General features: G+C 42.9%; 2 protein-coding genes across 3 annotated transcripts; both read left to right on the forward strand.

Annotated features, from left to right (window-relative positions):
• The first annotated feature begins 1,260 nt into the window (after positions 1-1,260).
• Positions 1,261-7,662, forward strand: LOC310944411 (E3 ubiquitin-protein ligase TRIM39). 2 transcript variants are annotated; one of them, XM_083910190.1, is made up of 7 exons: positions 1,261-1,287; positions 2,530-3,475; positions 4,610-4,705; positions 4,812-5,042; positions 6,151-6,298; positions 6,378-6,404; positions 6,483-7,662. In XM_083910190.1, exons 2-7 carry the CDS (start codon positions 2,582-2,584, stop codon positions 7,028-7,030), a joined length of 1,944 nt encoding a protein of 647 aa, XP_083766316.1. In that variant the 5' UTR covers positions 1,261-1,287; positions 2,530-2,581; the 3' UTR covers positions 7,031-7,662. The 2 variants fall into 2 exon arrangements, with proteins under 2 accessions (XP_083766316.1, XP_083766317.1); XM_083910191.1 differs by having other exon boundaries at positions 1,265-1,287; positions 2,607-3,475.
• Positions 7,663-10,734: 3,072 nt separating this feature from the next.
• Positions 10,735-14,550, forward strand: LOC310944420 (E3 ubiquitin-protein ligase TRIM17-like). Its single transcript, XM_083910201.1, is given in 8 exon segments — positions 10,735-10,840; positions 11,071-11,480; positions 11,482-11,643; positions 11,715-11,810; positions 11,880-12,113; positions 13,555-13,693; positions 13,792-13,818; positions 13,890-14,550. Coding segments are annotated over 7 exon segments (1,584 nt in total). The 5' UTR covers positions 10,735-10,840; positions 11,071-11,081; the 3' UTR covers positions 14,417-14,550.
• The last annotated feature ends 3,331 nt before the right edge of the window (positions 14,551-17,881 follow it).

Here is a 17,881-nt window from a genome sequence, read left to right on the forward strand (position 1 = left end):
CATTTGGTGCCACTAGTGGGTGCTGTAGTGCCAGATCAAGGCTTGTAGTGCACAAACAAGGTATAAATACTCCACAATAAAGTCACGATATGCGATATAGCGACGTACGACACAGACTAGCTACTAAACATTAGCATTTAGCACATTATTAGCCAGACATTTTAGCAAAGTACTGGTTCGCGCTGTTACCATTTGATGCTGAACTCATAATTTGCGCTATAGCGACGTACGACACAGACTAGCTACCAAACATAAGCATTTAGCACGTTATTAGCCAGACATTTTAGCAAAGTACTGGTTCGCGCTGTTACCATTTGGTGCTAAACTCACAATACGCGCTATAGCGGTGTATGACAGACTAGCTACTAAACATTAGCAATTAGCATGTTATTAGCCAGACATTTTAGGAAAGTACTGGTTCGCGCTGTTACCATTTGGTGCCGCTAGTGGGTGCTGTAGCGCCGGATCAAGGCTTGTAGTGCACAAACAAGGTATAAATACTCCACAATAAACTCACGATACTTGCTATAGCAACGTATGACACAGACTAGCTGCTAAACATTAGCATTTAGCACATTATTAGCCAGACATTTTAGCAAAGTACTGGTTCGCGGTGTTACCACTTGGTGCCACTAGTGGGTGCTGTAGCGCCAGATCAAGGCTTGTAGTGCACAAACAAGGTATAAATACTTGCAACGTATGACACAGACTAGCTACCAAACATTAGCATTTAGCGTATTATTAGCCAGATATTTTAGCATAGTATTGTTTCAAATGTACGTGAATGAGCTAATATTTCTTTGGCGCTATAATCTACACTGTTGCGTGACGTTACTCGTGTGTCTGTATGTTGAGTGTTAGCCATTAGCTTAGCTTAAATTAGCATAAATATTGCACTTTCACACATAAACATGCTGTATTTTAGTGAAGTTTCTTTGTTTGCTTTTTGATTAACAATAACATTTTAAAAATACTTTAAAGATCTGATAAATATTTGAAAAATAATACGACAAATGTAACAAAGTGTGTTTTAAGTGTTGTTTCTTCCCTGTATTTGACTCAAGCTAGGGGTTTTTTTTCCTGAAGTGTTAAGCTGCTCCTCCAGGGCCGTGACCAGGGAGTATAAATTTGTAACTGGGGTAAAAGGATGGGAGGGGGGGTGTATTTTGGGTCTGAGATGTGTGTGTGTGTGTGTGTGTGTGTGTGTGTGTGTGTGTGTGTGTGTGTGGGGTAACTGTCTGTCTCATGTATCAGTGAACAGCAGAGTGTCGAGGCAGCTGCTCTCTGGTGAGTGTCCGACTCATGTCTTTTCTGTCCGTCCTCGTCCTCTACCTGCATTTTAATTCCTCTGTACCGTCACATCGGCGTTAGCTTTTTTAGCACCATGACCTGATTTAAGGACAGTTTCTCTGAGATTGTGAACGCAAAGTATATTATGGCAAATACAAATGTTTATAATGGAAGTAGCCATGATATCAGCAAGCTTGTCCCTGTATTTTTGGACGGATTGCAATCTGGTCCTCGGTGAAGGTCTTAAGCAGAGAGTTGCTAATCTAAGAACAGTCTGAGCTAACATATCGTATATATAATATAATATAATATAATATAATAGTGTGTATAGTTTGTGGTAAAGTGTTGGATATCATTTACTTTAAGAAACAATCAAACCGTGATCATTTATATTTAGAAAATTATCTGTTGACGTTAACTTTGCAGATCAGTGCTAGCATAGGCTACGTGTTAGCTCAAAAAAAGACTACTTTAAAACAACATTTTCATGCATGGTAAATACTTTAAGAGGGGATTATTGATGTAAAGATGTTGAGTCCAATATTGACTTGAATCCGCTTTAATAATCTGGTATCGATTGGGCTAAAGGGAGTATAATCGTTATTCGCTAATATATTAATTGTTTTTGTATATAATAATTTAACTCCGTTAACATAATAATATTATTAAAGGTGCATTATGTAATAAATCTGAAGCAACTGGTCATAAAATCCTCCTAATATGTCACAGAGACTCAGGAATAATGTTCATATAACAAACTGAACTCACCAACAACAACAGTACAGACAAAATATTTGCATTAAAAAAAAAAATATTTTGCAGACTGCAAATCATGTTTATGTTTTGAAATCATGTTTTTTGGTCGTCATGTGGCGCCACCTACCGCCGTCTACCAATGATTGCAGTCAGTAGAGTCTCGGCTGCCGAGCAAACCACGGGTTGCCAGTTACGTCAGAAAAACGAAACCTAAAAGACCTCGGTATTTTTTAATTTGAATGTAGTAACCGTTTTTGGCCACATTCTTACATATGGCACCTTTAAAACTGGATAATTTTGGTTTGTGGACAAAAACCATTCAATAACCTCATCATTCCAAAGTTTAGGAAACACCATTTCCCGATTTCTTCCGTTCCTAACTTGTAATACGTCCCGTCACGCTTCGCTTGGCATAATTTTTCCATGCAAACGTCCGCCAAACAAACTCACGCCATCTAACACCAGCGACCTTTAATATCACAGCAGGTTTTCGACGCCCCTCCGCCTCAAAGGCATCGTTGCTTGCGCTTCAACAATGACGCTGCCTCTCCGCCGTGTAGGGATGGCCGCCACCGGGAACCTCTCCGAAGAGCAGGTGCACTGCTCCATCTGCCTCGACGTCTTCACCAACCCCGTGTCCATCCCCTGCGGACACAACTTCTGCCAGACGTGCATCCTGGGATACTGGAAGAGCAGCCCGCTGTTCCAGTGCCCCATGTGCAAGAAGTCCTTCCACAAGAGGCCGGACATCGGCGTGAACACGGTGCTGAGGGAGATCGCCGAGCAGTTCAAGGAGATCCGGGTCCGCGGTTCGGACGGGAAGGCGGGCAAAGAGGAGGACGTGGAAGAAGAGGGGAAGGGGAGGAAGTGGACGATGGAGAGGCGGAGGAAGGAGGACGACGAGGAGAGGCTTTTGGAGAAGGATCCGAAGCAGCAGCTTCTGGAGGAGCTGACGCAGAAGCAGGAGGACGAGAGGAAGAAGGAGAAGCAGAAATCGGAGGAGACGTTGCCCGCGTTGATCGCCTCCGCATCAGCTCCTCGAACCTCTCCTCCAGCTCGGAGACCGCCGCCGCCTCCACGGCCCCGAACATCTCCGCCTCCGTCCCCTGAAACTCTCCCTCACCCTCCGTGGGAGGACGTCCTCTGCGACGTTTGCCTCGGGGACGACCGGCCCAAGGCGGTGAAGTCCTGCCTGGTGTGCCTGACGTCGTACTGCGAGGAGCACCTGAGGTCCCACGCGGCGCGGTTCACCAAGCACAAGCTGATGGAGCCCGTCGCCAACATGGAGGACCGGATGTGTCCCAAGCACGAGCGGCTCCTGGAGCTCTTCTGCAAGAAGGACCAGGCGTGCGTGTGCGTGCTGTGCACGGAGACCGACCACAGGGCGCACTACACCGTCCCCGTGGAGCGGGAGTGGACGGAGAAGAAGGTAAGTTACGGCGTTACGGTGGCCCTGAGGTGCAAAACACAACACAAATCAAAAAACACAAACGCAAATCACAAAACACAACGCAAATCAAAAACACAAAAACATTAACTCAACACATGGAACGGCAGCTCTACCAAGTGACCTAAAGTGAGTTAATGTTTTTGTGTTTTCTGCTTTTGTGTTTGTGTTGTGAGTTAATATTTTTGTGTTTTCTGCTTTTGTGTTTGCGTTGTGTGTTTTGTGTTTGCGTTGTGAGTTTGTTTTTGTGTTTTCTGCATTTGTGTTTGCGTTGTGTGATTTGTGTTGGCGTTGTGAGTTTATGTTTTTGTGTTTTCTGCTTTTGTGTTTGCGTTGTGTGATTTGTGTTTGCGTTGTGAGTTAATGTTTTCGTGTTTTCTGCTTTTGTGTTTGCGTTGTGTGATTGTGTTTGCGTCGTGAGTTTGTTTTTGTGTTTTCTGCATTTGTGTTTGCGTTGTGTGATTTGTGTTTGCGTTGTGTGATTTGTGTTTGCGTTGTGTGATTTGTGTTTGCGTTGTGAGTTTATGTTTTTGTATTTCTGCATTTGTGTTTGCTTTGTGTGATTTGTGTTTGCGTTGTGAGTTAATATTTTTGTGTTTTCTGCTTTTGTGTTTGCGTTGTGTGATTTGTGTTTGCGCTGAGTTAATTTTTTCGTGTTTTCTGCTTTTGTGTTTGCGTTGTGAGTTAATGTTTTCTTGTTTTCTGCTTTTGTGATTGCGTTTTGAGTTAATGTTTTTGTGTTTTTTGATTTGCATGTCTTTTGATTTGCGTTTTTGTTTTGTGATTTGTGTTTGCGTTGTGAGTTAATATTTTTGTGTTTTCTGCATTTGTGTTTGTGTTGTGAGTTTATGTTTTTGTGTTTTCTGCTTTTGTGTTTGCGTTGTGTGATTTGTGTTTGCGTTGTGAGTTAATGTTTTCGTGTTTTCTGCTTTTGTGTTTGCGTTTTGTGTTAATGTTTTTGTGTTTTTTGATTTGCGTTTTGTGATTCTGCGTTTGTGTTTTGCCCCTCCGGGCCACCGTACGACGTCTCTCACGCGCGTTCGCCGTAAACGTCGTAGAAAATATGAGAATTCAGCCTCAGTTTGTGGACTTGTGTTGTTGTTGTTGTTGCTGCAGGCGCAGCTGAAGAAGACGGAAATCGACGTGCAGCAGATGATCCAGGACAGAGTCAAGAAGGTGGAGGAGATGAAGCAATCCGTCGAGCTCAACAAAGTGAGTCGTCCACAGATCGAAGACGCAGTTGTTTCTGTCTGCAGACACTTATTCAGCAATCGATTTGTGCTTCTGCTTCTTCTTCTTCTTGTTGTTGTTTTTGAAGGCCAGTGCTGAGAGGGAGATGGAGGAGAGCGTGCAGGTCTTCTCCGAGCTGGTGCGCTCCATCCAGAAGACTCAGACCGACCTGATCGTGGCAATCGAGGAGAAGCAGAGGCAGACGGAGAGACGGGCCAAAGGCCTCATCGCCCAACTGGAGCAGGAAATAGCCGAGCTGAAGAGGAGGAACGCGGATCTGGAGAACATGGCTCGGACCGACCACATTCACTTCTTGAAGGTGAGGAGGGGCGTTACGTAGAGCTGCAACGGACGATTATTTTCATAATCGGATTAATGGTTTGGTCCAGAAAATGTTAAAACACCTGGAAATGACGATGTTCTCGAACGTCTTTGTTTTGTCCACAAACCGAAATGATTCAGTTTGAATGATTTCTTTGTTATGTGGAGCAAAGAAATGAAGAAAATATTCACTACACTCTTAAAAAGTACTAAGTAGAACCATATAAGGTTCTTCAGCTTGTCCTCATAGGAGAACCCTTTTGGAGGGTTCCACCAAGAACCCTTTTAAAAACCCTTTATTCAGGAAAGGGGTTTTAAAGGGTTCTCAGGATCAAAATGGTTCTTACTGGAACCATTACTTTTACCAAGAACGTTCCCAAAGAAAAGGGTTTTTCAGAAGCAAATGGTTCCAGGTAGAACCTCAGCCCTTGTAAAAGGACCATTTTGGAACCCTTATTTGTAAGAGTGTATGAAGAAGCCAAATCAATCGGAACTCTTGTTTAAATCATGGAAAAAATGGCTCTAACCAATTAATCCATTATCAGAATAGTTGACGATTAATTTAGTAATCGATTAATAGTTTCAGCTCTAGTGTTACACATTATGCTAACCCACGTTAACGCATGAGGCGTTTCCATGACGACTGACTGGAAAAAGACCCGCCTGACGTCATGTTTACGTGACTCTTGATTGTTAAAATGAGTCTCTAAAGCTAACGCTAATCTTTGAAAACAGAGGCACACATACGCGGTACACGGGAACGCTGGTTATTTGTAGCGCTGCTCTTTTAGTTTCATAAACAGACTCGCTAACCGGCGCTTAAGGAGCTAACGCAGCTAATGGCCCTAACTGGTAAACGGTGCCCGGTAAACATGACGTCACGCGCATCTTTTTCACGGTCAGTCGTCATGGAAACGTGCCACGCGTTAACGTGCCTAGCACTAATTAAAAATAATTCCTGTAAGTGCATGTCTAATTACGTTTTTGGATAATCTTTGATTTGATTACTGATTTTTTTTGGTTTAAAAATGGCAGCAACTTTTACAAAAATGCGATATATGCTAATGCATTTCCCGCCAAATTTGTGTTTATACGAATCTCTGCAGAGCTTCCCAGCACTTAGCATAACGCCGTCTGTAAAGGACTGGTCCGAGACCAGTGTTCCCACTGACACGTGTGTCGGCATGATCCGGAGAGCCGTGTCCAAACTGGAGCCCATGTTTACGGAAATGATCGACAAACTGGCCGATAGCGGTAAGACTGTCTATTTTACGTGTGTATTTGCCATTTTCTTTTAATCATAAAGTAATTCCATTTTCTTCTTTGTTGACAGAGATCAAAAAACTTTTGAAATATACAGGTAATTGTTTCCCTCTTTTTAATATTTGGTGTGAAAAGCAGGAAAAAAATTAAACCCTGTGTGTGTCGGTCTGTGCAGCGGACGTCACTCTGGACCCAGACTCGGCGAACCCGTGGCTGCAGCTGTCGCAGGACGGACGCCAGGTGAGACATTTGGGCGCGTGGCAGGACCTGCCCGACCACGCCGACCGCTTCGACACGGTGGTGGTCGTCCTGGGCCGCGAGGGCTTCGCCTCGGGCAGACATTACTGGGAGGTGCAGGTGGGGGACAAGGACGACTGGTACCTGGGCGTCGCCAGGGCCTCCGTCAAAAGGAAGGGCCGCATCTCGGTCAGCAGCGCTCAAGGCTACTGGGCTCTGGCCATGAAGAAAGGCCAGGGCTACCGGGCGTCCACGTCGCCCCCGATACCGCTGCCGCTCGACCCCAGGCCCAAGCGAGTGGGCGTGTACGTGGACTTCGAGGAGGGCCAGGTGTCGTTTTACGACGCCAGAGCTCGGACCCACATTTACACGTTTAAGGACGCGTTCACGGAGAAGATTCTGCCGTTCTTCTACCTGTACTGCTGCGACAAAGCCTCCGACACCATCGCGATTTGTCCAGTGAACGAGAAAAGCACAATCAAGTAAAAACGCTGAAAAGTCCTCGTGAGAAGAGACTGTATTTTTGGAGTCGGTTTAACCTGTCGTGGGTTAAATCCTGAGTTTTTGTGTCTATTTATGTAGCTTAGCAAATCCTTGTGTTGGCTGAGTTAAGATGGTTGACCATTTTCGCTAACTAGGCTAACTACGACGAGAATTTAGAAAACTTGGTCATTAAATTGTTCTTACATATTTAGCTAAATATTATCGACACAAATTCCATTTATTTGTATAGCGCCAACTCATAGCATACATTAATTAGCTCAAGGCACTTTAAATAGCAACTACAGTTATTAACAGTTATTTAGCTAATGTGTGCTACTTAGCTTTGAGTGTAAACACAGGGAATTGTGTATCTACAGATACAGGCTAATATTATTGGTTTTGGTTAATTTAACTATGCTGGCTGTATGCAGTCTTTAGGCTAAACTAAGCTAACTCGCTGCTGTTGGTAGCTTCATTTTACCCAGACACCAGAGCGGTAGAAATAAGCCGCCTTTGTATTTTACGATTATGAACTACTATTTTAAATGCATGACACAAAAGATTTGACTTTTAATATGATAATAGGTGCATGTTAATACTTACATAACGTGTGACTGATCCTGTATGAGTGAGTTCGAGCTAAATAAATCCAAAAATATACTGAAAGTTTTCTTTGAAAGTTTTGCAAATATTTTAAACGGATCCTTGTTCAGGATGATGCCGACTATTATGATGGTAAATTTCAAGTCATTCCGAGATACTTTTTTTTTTATGGAAGAAAGTCAGCTCACTGTCAAAGTGCATCAGGTCAAATTGATAATTTCCTGAATTTCGAAAATTCATTAAAATTATTCCTTAAGAGGTTTGCAAATATTTTCAACGCATCCTTGTTCAGGGCGATGCCGACTTTTATGATGGTAAATTTCAATTAATTCCGAGAAACTTTTTGTTTTTGAGAAGAAAGTCAGCTCACTGTCAAAGTGCATCAGGGCGAATGGATAATTTCCTGAATTTCAAAAATTCATGAAAATTATTCTGTAAGAGGTTTGCAAATTATTTCAACGGATCCTTGTTCAGGGCGACACCGGCTATTGCGATGGTAAATTTCAAGTCATTCCGAGATACTTTTTTTTTTTTTTTTGGAAGAAAGTCAGCTCACTGTCAAAGTGCATCAGGGCAAATGGATAATTTCCTGAATTTCAAAAATTCATGAAAATTATTCCGTAAGAGGTTTGCAAATATTTTCAACTGATCCTTGTTCAGGGCGATGCCGACTATTATGATGGTAAATTTCAAGTAATTCCGAGATACTTTTTGCTTTTTTGAAGAAAGTCAGCTCACTGTCAAGGTGCATCAGGGCAAATGGATCATTTCCTGAATTTCAAAAATTAATTAAAATTATTCCTTAAGACATTTTCAAATATTTTCAACTGATCCTTGTTCAGGGCGACGCCGACTATTGCGATGGTAAATTTCAAGTCATTCCGAGATACTTTATGTTTTTGAGAAGAAAGTCAGCTCACTGTCAAAGTGCATCAGGTCAAATTGATAATTTCCTGAATTTCGAAAATTCATTAAAATTATTCCTTAAGAGGTTTGCAAATATTTTCAACGCATCCTTGTTCAGGGCGATGCCGACTTTTATGATGGTAAATTTCAATTAATTCCGAGAAACTTTTTGTTTTTGAGAAGAAAGTCAGCTCACTGTCAAAGTGCATCAGGGCAAATGGATCATTTCCTGATTTTCAAAAATTCATGAAAATTATTCCGTAAGAGGTTTGCAAATTATTTCAAAGATCCTTGTTCAGGGCGACACCGACTATTGCGATGATAAATTTCAAGTCATTCCGAGATACTTTTTTTTTTTTTTTGGAAGAAAGTCAGCTCACTGTCAAAGTGCATCAGGGCAAATGGATCATTTCCTGAATTTCAAAAATTCATGAAAATTATTCCGTAAGAGGTTTGCAAATATTTTCAACTGATCCTTGTTCAGGGCGTTGCTGACTATTATGATGGTAAATTTCAAGTCATTCTGAGAAACTTTTTGTTTTTGAGAAGAAAGTCAGCTCACTGTCAAAGTGCATCAGGGCAAATGGATCATTTCCTGAATTTCAAAAATTCATGAAAATTATTCCGTAAGAGGTTTGCAAATATTTTCAACTGATCCTTGTTCAGGGCGATGCCGACTATTGCGATGGTAAATTTCAAGTCATTGCGAGATACTTTTTGTTTTTGAGAAGAAAGTCAGCTCACTGTCAAAGTGCATCAGGGCAAATAGATAATTTCCTGAATTTCAAAAATTCATGAAAATTATTCCGTAAGAGGTTTGCAAATATTTTCAACGGATCCTTGTTCAGGGCGATGCCGACTTTTATGATGGTAAATTTCAATTAATTCCGAGAAACTTTTTGTTTTTGAGAAGAAAGTCAGCTCACTGTCAAAGTGCATCAGGGCAAATGGATCATTTCCTGAATTTCAAAAATTCATGAAAATTATTCCGTAAGAGGTTTGCAAATATTTTCAACGGATCCTTGTTCAGGGCGACACCGACTATTGCGATGGTAAATTTCAAGTCATTCCAAGATACATTTTTTTTTTTTTTGGAAGAAAGTCAGCTCACTGTCAAAGTGCATCAGGGCAAATGGATCATTTCCATGAATTTCAAAAATTCATGAAAATTATTCCGTAAGAGGTTTGCAAATATTTTCAAAGATCCTTGTTCAGGGCGACACCGACTATTGCGATGGTAAATTTCAAGTCATTCCGAGAAACTTTTTGTTTTTGAGAAGAAAGTCAGCTCACTGTCAAAGTGCATCAGGGCAAATGGATAATTCCCTGAATTTCAAAAATTCATGAAAATTATTCCGTAAGAGGTTTGCAAATTATTTCAACGGATCCTTGTTCAGGGCGACACCGACTATTGCGATGGTAAATTTCAAGTCATTCCGAGATACTTTTTTTTTTTTTTTGGAAGAAAGTCAGCTCACTGTCAAAGTGCATCAGGGCAAATGGATCATTTCCTGAATTTCAAAAATTCATGAAAATTATTCCGTAAGAGGTTTGCAAATATTTTCAACTGATCCTTGTTCAGGGCGATGCCGACTATTGCGATGGTAAATTTCAAGTCATTCCAAGATACATTTTTTTTTTTTTTGGAAGAAAGTCAGCTCACTGTCAAAGTGCATCAGGGCAAATGGATCATTTCCATGAATTTCAAAAATTCATGAAAATTATTCCGTAAGAGGTTTGCAAATATTTTCAACGGATCCTTGTTCAGGGCGATGCTGACTATTATGATGGTAAATTTCAAGTCATTCCGAGAAACTTTTTGTTTTTGAGAAGAAAGTCAGCTCACTGTCAAAGTGCATCAGGGCAAATGGATAATTCCCTGAATTTCAAAAATTCATTAAAATTATTCCGTAAGAGGTTTGCAAATATTTTCAACTGATCCTTGTTCAGGGCGATGCTGACTATTATGATGGTAAATTTCAAGTCATTCCGAGAAACTTTTCGTTTTTTTGAAAAATTCTTCCAAAAAATTTGAAATCAGGGATGCACACCATTGGGTCATGCTTAACCCATATACAAAGTCCTAGGGCAATCTGACTAACGGTCAGTAAGATATGCCTGTCACACAGACACACAGACGCAACTTGCTTTACAAAAAAAGATCACCTGGCCACGCCCCCCTGACGTGACTCATTAGTGTCCTGTAAGGCAAAGAAACGCAAACTGGATTTTTGGTGTTGTAACGCGTAAAAATACCACTTTGGCGTCGCTGGATTGATTTTAGGAGCTTTTACGTCAGATCAGGTGAGTCATTCGTGTTTGTTTCTCTCATGTTTTTGAGTCTAAACGAGATATCGGCAAAAGTGTCATGCAGGACAAGGAAGATGAGCGAGCAGAGTCATGTGGAAATGACTCATTGGGCGGATCACGCTGTGAAAAGGCTAATAATAGACTGCAAAACTTTACTGAGTTCCTACAAAAACACTGAAAAGAAGCACATAAAGTGAACGGCATTTCCTTCCATTCCACAACAGACCCCCCCATAATGTCGTCCATCAGTGTCATCGCCTCAGTGTCAGAGGATCATTTCCTGTGTTCAATCTGTCAGCAAGTCTACAGCGACCCGGTCACCACGCCGTGCGGCCACAACTTCTGCAAGACCTGCCTCGGCGGACACTGGGACAACAGCGAGTTCTGCCACTGCCCGACCTGCAATAAGAGGTTCCACGCGAGGCCCGAGGTCTCCACAAACGCCGTCATCGAGGAGATCTCGGTCCAGATAAAGAGGAGGAAGGTGGAGCCGCCGAGGTCCGTGAAGTGCGACGTGTGCACGGAAGAGAAGCTGCAGGCGCAGAAGCTGTGCCTGGTGTGCCGGACGTCGTACTGCCACGCTCACCTGGAGCCTCACCGCAGGGTTCCCTCCCTGATGAGACACAAGCTGATCGCGCCCGCTGGAAAACCTGGAGGCGAGGATCTGCGAGAAGCACGAGAAGATCCTGGAGCTGTTCTGCCGCCGCGAGCGCTCGTGCATCTGTCGGCTGTGCGGCGAAACGGACCACAAAGACCACGAGACGGTGCCCGTGGAGGACGAAGTGGCTCTGCAGAAGGTAGGACGGTTTATTTTTCTAATTTACCCACCAATAAAATGTCGAATTTAATCTAATTTCCCACCTTTTAGACAAAAATGAGGTCCAAAAAAGCAAAGATCAACATGATGATTGAGGAAAGACTGGCAAAGATAAAGGAATTCAGAGTTTCTTCAGTCATGAGCAGAGTAAGTAAAAATGTTTACTCTTCAACACAAATCTCGGGGGGGGAACGATAACGTGACTTATGGTTCCAGGAGAAAGCGCACATAGAATTGGACTGCGGCGACGCGCTCTTCGACGCGCTGACGGGTCGAGTGCAGGCGATGCGCGCTAAGCTGAAGTCCAACATCGAGGAAAAGCTGCGCAAGTCCCAGGAGAGAGACGGCGCCGCGATCGGCGAGTTGCACCGGGAAATCGCGGAGCTGCAGAGGAAGCAGGAGGAGCTGGAGGAGCTTTCGCGACGCGGCGACCCTCTGCGGTTTCTGCAGGTCAGTCCGCGCCGGCGACCGCGAGTCGTGTCGTCATGAGATTCTGAAAGATCATAGTTATTGATTTTAAGTCAAGTCCAAACGTGCCACGTCAGGAATCACTACCGATCCTGGGGTCCGTAACAATTAGCCCAGGTCATACTCATCCCGCACAAATAGGGTGAATTCCAATTCCTATCTTAATCCTCAATCTTAACCCTCAATCTCAAAAATGCGCTCCCTCTAGTGCAAGTGTTGTCCCGATTCTCAGAAAAATTAATTTGAGGGGCAAGTTTAAGGGCTGTATCGCCCTCAATATTGAGATTTTCCGGGACCACCCTTGGGAGCAAGGGCTACCCAGAATGCATTGCGTGTTTTGACGTAACAAAGATGGCGCCGAAAGCGGCAAAACGAGTGCGCTACAAATGAAGTATTTTCTTGGTTAATAGAGATATAAAAATGATGAAAACCATTGTATTATCTTAGTTTAGGCCCATTTTATGGATTACTGACGTCATTGTTGCGTAACATTTTATTTTATTTTTTACGATCTTTTGTCAATAGTCGGCCGGTTGCGGACAAGCGATGGTTTGCTATGGTTTACTTTTCAATAAGTCGTGGTGTGTGGTAACTGTCAGCTGAATATTTGTATGAGTATCATCTTATAACTAACTGACAACCTAATAACTTGACTGACAAACGGATCGTAATTAATAATCGTGACGTATATGTGAGTTTCTTCTTCTTCTTTTTTGGAGTTGACAGACTGGACGCTGCTTTCGCGTTATTCTGCCCCCTACAGTCTGAAGACGTATCTGCATTTAAGGGGTGTCCCATTTCTAAGTGACAAAATAACCCTCAACACTTGGTTTTCAGGGCCAGTTAAGATTAAGGGTTGAGCTTGAGGGTTAAGATAGGAATTGGAATTGGCCCTTAGACTAGCGGTAAATATGTGCGCAAATATCTCGTATATATCTCCCGTTTACGGGTAGTTTTTTTCCGAGGACATTCAAGTACGGAACGAGACGCTAGGTTGACGTGTGTCTGCACTCGCGATATCAAGATCGAGAAGCAGCGTAGTGCGCACATGACGTCAGGAGGTGGCGGATGGGGATATCGGCGCTCGATATACGTGGCCGCCACCCGGTGTCCGGGAAGTTGTGGTCAAGGTGTAGCTGGTGCTGGGTCGTGGATCACCGGTGGTCCTTGCCCTCCCGAGTCGGGGCCCTTGTTAGTTAACCGGGTTTACCTCATGGCGGCGGCTCCACGACTAGGCCCAGTAAAGGGAATCCTAGACCGATTTACCCCGATTTACCCCTTCCAAATTGTGGTAGTTGTATCCATAAACCTTACAGATGTCCTGTGGTAAAATTCGATGACTCCCAATGTTTTCTTAGAACGCGTGTCTTGACATGTAGCCCCCCCGTTCCACACAGTCACGCATTTACGAACAACTTCGCAGGCCCTGAGCACCACGCCGACGACCAAAGACTGGACGAATATCAGGATTTACCCCGACCTGTGCGTGCAGTCGCTCAGGAGAGCCATGTCACACCTTGTGTCGGCTTTTCAGGCCGAACTGAAAACTCTGACAAACGCAGGTAAACAAATATGTCATATTCTCCCGATCATCAGCCTGATTCGAGAAGATCGCAACGTTCCTACAAAAAGCTATCTTCCTTTCTTTTTTTTTTAACAGAACTGACCAGAATGAGACGATATAAAGGTGAGTTCGTGAAAATGCACCGTGTCAGCTTAAACGCGAGAGTGTTTACAGATTTGTTTGACTCATTTCAGAGTCAGTCACCTTCGACCCAGCCACCGCTGCTAGCTGCCTTGTCGTGACCGAATTGGGCAAACGGCTGAAGTTCTGCAAAACGGCGACGACAACCGCGCTCAGCTCAGCGAGGTTCGACACTCCAATGGTCTTAGGGACGAGGGGTTTCACCTCCGGACGGCACTACTGGGAAGTCCGCGTGGGCCTTAGGAACGACTGGTTCGTCGGCGTCGCCAAGGAAACCGCGCCCAGAACGGGGACGGCGGCGGCCGTGACGTCAAGAAACGGCTTCTTCGCCGTCGGAAAGAAGCGTTCCGAGTATCACGTCAACTGCCCGCATCGCGCCGTCCTCCGCTTGTGTCCCAGGCCCAGGAACGTCGGCGTCTACGTCGACTGCGACGAAGGCCGGGTCTCCTTTTACGACGTGGACGAGAAGTTACACGTTTACTCGTTCAAACCGGAGTCCTTTGCGGAGAAAATGTTCCCGTGCTTTTATCTTTACAGCTGGACAACGAAGTCTGAGGCCTTGGTGCTGATGTCTGCGTAAGATCAAGTACCGTGTTTTAAATCACTTCCTGGAAGAAGCTAATGTTTAACTGAACAGCACTGTTGCTTTGATTGGACGTTGGTTATTGGCTAACTTAGTATTTATCAGGTGATGCTCCATTAGATCTGGATCCTTCAGGGTTTTTTTGTATGTTAAAGGGGTTTATTTGTTGTGTTGAATTATAATAATAATACTGTATCTAGTGATTTTGTGCAATAATCTCTATATTGAAATATGTGCATGACAAAATCCATTATGGGAGAATGTTTCGGGGGTTGGTCAAATAAAAATTGTATTTGTATCTTTCACTAAATAAATGCTAATTAAATCAGAGGTGTGATTGAATTATTAATCATACTCAATCAAAAGCTTAATGATTACGAATTAAGGGCTAGTATGCTCCTTATACTAGCCCAGAGGTGTTAAACTGGGGACCCGCAGGGCCACGTACATAAATTGTTCTTACATTTTTAGCTAAATATTTATCTACACAAATTCCATTTGTTTGTGTAGCACCAACTCCAATGTAGCATACATTAGCTCAAGGCACTTTACACAGCAACTTTTACAGTTACTAACAGTTATTTAGCTAACGTGTGCTAGTTGGCTATGAGTGTAAACACAGGAAACAAAGAGAAATTGTGTATCTACAGATTGGCTTATATTAAGTTTTGGCTAATTTAACTATGCTAGCTGTTACCAGCCTTTAGGCTAAACTAAGCTAACTCGCTGCTGTTGGTAGCTTCATATTTACAGGCACCAGAGCAGTAGAAATAAACCACCTTTGTATGCTAGCTGTTTTTATTTTTAATTTAAGGTATCAATTTTTTTTTGCGGTGCATATAAAGCAGAGGTGTTACACTGGCGACCCGCGGCCCACGTACAAAATTGTAAATTTTTAGCTAAATATTTATATCCACAAAATCCATTTGTTTGTATAGCGCCAACTCCATCCATCCATTATCTACCGCTTTATCTTTCGCTATAGCACCAACTCATAGCATACTCAATTAGCTCAAGGACTTTACATAGCAACTTTACAGTTACTAACAGTTATTTAGCCAACGTGTGCTAGTTAGCTATGAGTGTAAACACAGGAAACAAAGTGTTTCCTGTGTGTATCTGCAGTTAGGCTAATATTACGTTTTGGCTAATTTAACTATGCTAGCTGTATGCAGTCTTTAGGCTAAATTAAGCTAACTCGCTGCTGTTGGTAGCGTCATATTTTATCACCTTTGTATGCTATTTTTTTGCGGACATGCGGTCCCCCCAATGGATTACATGCGGCATGACACATAATATGTGGTTATATTCAACACTTATCACTTCAGATTAATTTTAAAAAATGGGTTTATTTTGCGTCAAAAATACATTTTTATTCTACCGTGCTTGTTTACGTATCGAAACAAGCACTTTTATTTTTAAATATCGTTATTGCGCTATCACGATGGAATACTGAGAGCCCTGATATGAAGGAACGTGAAGGAACGCCGGTGTTTATCTGAATATTTATGAGGAAACATCAACTCCTGCTTTGACTTTGCAGCTGCAGACACTCAAGGAAACACACGCCCTAACTCCCTGTAACCCTATCCCCCCTCTTCTTCTGAGAGCCAATCAGCACGGAGGGGGGCGTGGCCTGCAGATGGCCTGTGCTCTCCGGTGAGTTTTTTTTTTGCTTCTTCTTTGTTTTGTTTTTTGGAGCGAGCAGGAAATCATTGAGTCCATCAGGGCTTCGCTGCGATTCCCAGCAGTGATATATACGTCATCACACTGGAGCAGGGTTTGACACCAGGGCAGCTGAGCTGGACTCTGGAACTGATAAGAGCTGTCAAACACTCCAGGAAACACAGGGAAAGACAGGTATGCTACTCTGACACTCCTTATTGTATTTGAATGGATATGTTTTAGGTGTTGAAATGGAAACATGTAAAAGCTGTATATGAGAGTTTCTTGTCATTGTTTATACGTCACGTGAGTCATGACCGTCTAAGAAGAAGAAGAAGGTATTTCAGCCTCTGGGGATGTTTACGCCGACATGTCACGACAACTGCACGACACTGACTTCACATACTTTTACCGTATGAAGCCTGACGACTGTGAACTTTACTGTGATCACAGAAAATACTCGTATTTTATTGACCGGGTCATTTATCTCAATGTAGATGACGCTAAAAATATGATTGAAAAAGAGCCGACCTGAGGAGGTTCAGAGGTCAGAAAGTCCGTCTTTAAGTGACGGTTCTGGGGTTTTGAGTTGTCGGCTGTTAATGACACATGCGCTCTTAGAAATAAGGGTTCCAAAAGGGTCCTTCTACATGGTCTGACGTTCTACCTGGAACCATTTGCTTCTGAAAAACCCTTTCCCGATTAAAGGGTTCTTGGTAACACTAATGGGTCCACTAATGGTAAGAACCATTTTGATCCAGGGAACCCTTTAAACCCCCTTTCCTGAATAAAGGGTTTTAAAAGGGTTCTTTGTGGAACCCTCCAAAAGCTTACCTAAGTAGAACCTTATATGGTTCTACTTATGTGGAACCTTATATGGTTCTACTTAGGACTTTTATTTGTAAGAGGATAGATAGATAGATAGATAGATAGATAGATAGATAGATAGATAGATAGATAGATAGATAGATAGATAGATAGATAGATAGATAGATACTTATAAATAAGGGTTCCAAAAGGGTTCTTCTACAAGGGCTGAGGTTCTACCTGGAACTATTTGCTTCTGAAAAACCCTTTCCCAAAGAAAGGGTTTTTTCAAGGGTTCTTGGTAACACTAAAGGTTCCAGTAAGAACCATTTTGATCCAGAGAACCCTTTAAAACCTCTTTGGAACCTTTGTAAAAAGGTTCCACCTGGAGCCAAAAAGGGTTCAAGCCGAAGAACCTTATATGGTTCTACTTAGGACTTTTATTTCTAAGAGTGTAGAGCACTTTCCCAACCGGCACAGTTCCAATTCTTGAGCCAAATTTTGCAATTCACACCAGAAATGGATCAGAAATTGGTTCAAAACCTAGAAAAAATGGTTCCCATTGGGGAATATACCCAGAATATACTGGTAAAAGCAGATGTTTGCTTCGCGCTCTCAATGTGCGTTTAAACATGGGTACCAACGTTGGTTCGAGGTTCTGAACGATACTAGAACCCAAACTTTCGCGCAGGCGTTGACTGGTGTGCGAAAATAGTTTGGCTAATAGTCGAACGCGGCCGCCACAAACGAGGACAAACCAGTGAATAAATATCACTGGTATTCATCCGTTTCCATCGGGAACCCAAACCACGCCAACGTCCGTTGACAAAATCACCAATTTTAGCTTTAGCTCTTTTGGAGCAAATGATTTCAGTCACTGAATAAATAAAAAGAGCAAATTGAAATGCACTGACGACGCAAGGGAGCGAACGATTTACGAGGGGAAATAAACTTCGATTTCCTGTCGTAAAAAACAGTCTGTGTAACGGC

The sequence above is a fragment of the Microchirus variegatus genome (genome assembly GCF_963457635.1).
Source record: "Microchirus variegatus genome assembly, chromosome: 2".
NCBI lineage: Eukaryota > Metazoa > Chordata > Actinopteri > Pleuronectiformes > Soleidae > Microchirus > Microchirus variegatus.

Coding starts and splice junctions, on each gene's coding strand:
- LOC310944411 (XM_083910190.1), top strand. CDS start 2,582: ATGACGCTGCCTCTCCGCCGTGTAGGGATGGCCGCCACCGGGAACCTC. Junction 3,476..4,609: donor GGGAGTGGACGGAGAAGAAG/GTAAGTTACGGC, acceptor TTGTTGCTGCAG/GCGCAGCTGAAGAAGACGGA. Junction 6,405..6,482: donor AAAACTTTTGAAATATACAG/GTAATTGTTTCC, acceptor CGGTCTGTGCAG/CGGACGTCACTCTGGACCCA.